Source organism: Perognathus longimembris, chromosome 1, assembly GCF_023159225.1.
Source record: "Perognathus longimembris pacificus isolate PPM17 chromosome 1, ASM2315922v1, whole genome shotgun sequence".
NCBI lineage: Eukaryota > Metazoa > Chordata > Mammalia > Rodentia > Heteromyidae > Perognathus > Perognathus longimembris.
The window spans coordinates 120,821,570-120,825,504 of NC_063161.1; the positions used below are offsets into that span (position 1 = coordinate 120,821,570).

General features: G+C 37.8%; 1 protein-coding gene across 1 annotated transcript; it reads right to left on the bottom strand.

The window, feature by feature from the left end:
* Positions 1–1,167: 1,167 nt before the first annotated feature.
* Ifnb1 (interferon beta 1) lies at positions 1,168–1,725 on the bottom strand. The gene has a single exon (XM_048347926.1). The coding sequence runs from the start codon at positions 1,723–1,725 to the stop codon at positions 1,168–1,170; it is 558 nt and encodes a 185-aa protein (XP_048203883.1).
* Between the last annotated feature and the right edge of the window lie 2,210 nt (positions 1,726–3,935).

The window sequence follows — 3,935 nt, forward strand, 5'->3', positions numbered from 1 at the left end:
AAAAATTTTAGAAACAGAAAAAATGGAAACAATAGTTTTTCTTTGTTGCTGTTTTAGTTTTATTTTCATTTTGTCTTGTTTGTTGGGACAAAGAGTGAATAAATGCAGCAGTGATACTCACTAGACACTATGTTGAAAATGAACTATACATTCAACCCCCAGGACTGGCAAAAAAAAAATTGAAAATGAACTATACAATTTATGGGTATGGACAGGAGAGGAAAACTGGGAGAGCATGAATGAAGGGGTGACACTGTTTAAAAAGAAATGTACTGTTTATGGGATTTATGTAACCACAACTGCCTGTACATCACTTTTACATTAACAATTAAGCAAAAAAGAATAAATTATGTAGTAGGTTTAAAAAAAAAGAAAGTTCTTTCTCGGGTGCCTTTTTCTGTAAAACAGATGCCTTCAACAGCTCTGATGAGCTCCTAGTTTTGGAGCATCCCATGAAGAACAAGATAACTGCATTTAAAATATGTCAGGGAAGAGTTTGGGACTTCTTAACCTTGGCCTAGACTAAGTTTAGTACACCAAATACAAAAGTTAGTAGCTTAGTACACGAAGTTTTTGAATCCTGCCAGGAAAGAGCATCCCTCATAACAAGGAAGGGCTTAGAATGACTATCTCAGCTGACACATCTTTTGGCTATTCTGATCAAGAGCTAAATTCTGACCTTATAACCACAGATCCTGGAACAGGTGCAATGGGTATTCCAAGTTCTAGTCTCACACCTACCTGCTGGCCCCATCCCACACCACATCTAGTTCTTAGGAGATTCATTTCCCCTTATTATCACTTACCTTGTCGACTACATGTGTCTCACTTGCATTTTAAATTCCTCAAAGGCAGAAGCCAGAAACTCTACTCCTTTGTAAGCATAATTTCCATCCCCAATAGATGTTCAGCCGTTGCTAAGGTAGGTGGTGACACAAATTTGTTGAAATGAAGAGTGCCACATTAATGTTTAGGTTGTAAGCAATTTATTTTTACAAAGTAAAAAGTTAAATAAGGAATATAAATAATTCAACTCATAAGTTAGTAGAACATTGAAAAACATTGACTCTCCTTTACAATGCAGCATCTTCAGTGCCAGTCACTAGAGGAGTCTAGTTAAACAGGCCCTGGTCACTGTCTGTCCCAGAGGCACAGGAGGGGAGATCTTCAGTTCTCCAAGCTCTCTGCAACACTGTTCATGAGGGAAAAGTTCCTGAGGGTTTCCACTCGGACTATTGTCCAGGCACAGCTGCTGTACTCCTTGTTCTTCAAGTATCTCAAGATCCTCCAATAATAGCTTTTCACCTGCAGAATGGTCCTGATATTTCTCCAGGTTAATTTTTCCTCTTCCATTTTTCTTTCCAAGATTGTCTCCAGATGGTCCATCTGCTGATGAAGTTCGGTGAAAAGGTTTTTGATGATGGCTGCATCCCATCCAGTGTTAGAGGTATCCCTTCTGAAAACTTCCAAGATGTTCTTCAGCATCTCATAGACAGCAAAGGCAGCGTCTTCCTTCTGGAATTGTTGCAGGTGTTTAATCTTTTCAGGTAACTTGAAGTCGATTCTGTCATTGAGGCAATGTTCAGGCCTTCCATTCAATTGTGCCAGGAGCTTCTGGCATGCCAAACTGCTTTTCTGCAGTCGAAGCAAGCTATAGCTGCCAGAAAGAACCATGGTGGAGAAGCACAGCAGGAGAATGACCTGGAAGATACACCCGTTGATCATTGTGAGGGCTAGAACAGTGTTGCCTACACCTGTGCGATGGAGCAAAGGCTCTGAAGGCATGCAGTGTCCTTCCTCCATAATCTGGGCTATTTATATGGATGGTCTTGTTTCATAGGAATTTCCCACTTTCAGTTCTCCCTTTCAGTTTTTCTTTGTCATATAATTTTCTTTTTGTATTTTAACAGTTTCCAATACTAATTATTTCAACTCCTGACTCTTCTATAGAATATATATTAGGAGAAAAGATAAACAGAAAGGAATTTTCACGCTTTATTAAGTTTATTAATTGCTAAAGCAAATGGGGAAGGCACCAGGGAGAAAACAAAGGAAAGCAAAAGACCTGAGAACCAAAGAACCCCCAAATAGTCATGAGGGGCTTACTGAAAAGCCAACCATAGAATAGAAGCTGATCCTGAACACAGCCTTGCCCATTGTAATAGGAGATTCCATGTGAGAAAACTTCAGAATTTCTGGCGGCTCTTGAAATAGAGTATGGATGGGAAAGTTTCAGATCAATCTACAACAGCTCCTTTTGGAGATATGGTCCAACCATGATGTGAAAGTGCTACACATGGAGTCAATCCAAGTTGAACAGGGTAAAGACAGAAGAGACAAAGAGAGAGAAGGCCATATCACTGTGGGTGGGGGGTGAGCAGCTCAGAAAGTAAACCACCACGCTGTGTAGCACTTCATAAAAATGACAGAAGAGGGAGCTCTACAAAGTTAGGACAACCAGCCAAGTGACAACTGAAAATTCAAGGGAAAATGAGCTCCTGTAAAATCAATCAACAAGAGAATATTGACATGAGATCTAACACAAGATTATTAGAAAAGAACAGTGTAAAAAGAAGAATAACTATACAACTAATAAAAGGATCCCTGGAATGCATGCACACCCACAGATCACACTGCTACGTTCTTTCTTCACAGGCATTAAAAATAGAAAGAGACTACATAAACAACCTAAATTAAAATAAGAAAATATAAGAAATGAAGTTAATATACATAAGATATAATCAGAAATGAAACAAAACTTTTTTTAGAATCAGATCCATCAGAAGGAATGAGTTCTTTGGGGGGAAAGCTGGCATTGGAGAAAAATATTAATCTGGGGAAAATATTAGTAACTAGAATCCAATTGTACATAAAAATCATTGACTAAGTAGAGGTCCTTGAGAAAATAAGGATGTTTCAGTATTATGAGGTCAATATAACATATGCAACAGATTGCTAAATGATTAAAATGTATTCAAACTTTATGAAGTTATGGAAACAACTCTTTTCTCAAATATAGCAGGAAAAATGTCTCCCATCCTGGCTGATAATTTGCACTGTGGTTTTTGACTCTATCATCATAAGGTAGGTCCATGTCTACTGTTAAGCAGGCTAATTTTGGTGGAAAAAATGTGTAATTATCTTTTTAAGTGCTTATATAAAAGAGTTTCAATTCAATATGTCAGTGTATGAATAAAATGCTGCATGATTTTTAAGACTGGGTCAGAAATGATGATTTAAATTGTACTTTTTAAACTGAAATCCTTGGTCCTGAAGTTTTTAGCCACCATTTGAGTGGTCTGATTGCCTTGAGTCTGCTTTGATGTAAGAAAGCCTAGGTATGTACTGGTGGGCTGTGCTTGTAATCCTAGCTACTCAAGAGGCTGAAATTCAGAGGATCAAAATTTGAAAGCAACATGGACAGAAAAATCTGGAGCTCCAAAATAGCCAGCAAAAAGCAGGACTGTAGACATTGTTCAAATGATAAAGTGCCAGCTAAGCAAGCAAGCTGAGAAAGCATGAAACCTTGAATTCATATCCCAGAACTGCAAAAGAAAAAGAAATAACAAGAAGAAAGGACAAAGTAGCTAACCAAAAGTGGAAAGTGGCAATATTTCAAATTAAAAAAAAAACTTTAAATAGCAAAATTTAACTTGCAATACTATGGCTAGGAATTTATCAGTGGCTGTCTCTGCTTTGGGGGGGGGGCAAAGAAGGAGAGAGGGACCTACAGAGACATACATACACAATATCTCCAAATGTTCATAGTTGTGTTTCATAGACAGAAAATAAAGACAAAAATCCATTAATAGAAATCGGTTAAGTAAAACTGGGTTCAGCAGCTGACATCTGTAACTAGATGTTTAGAAGTCCGAAATTGGGAGGAATGTGGTTCAAGACCAGGTCAGACAAAAGTTACAAAAAGCTCATCTTAA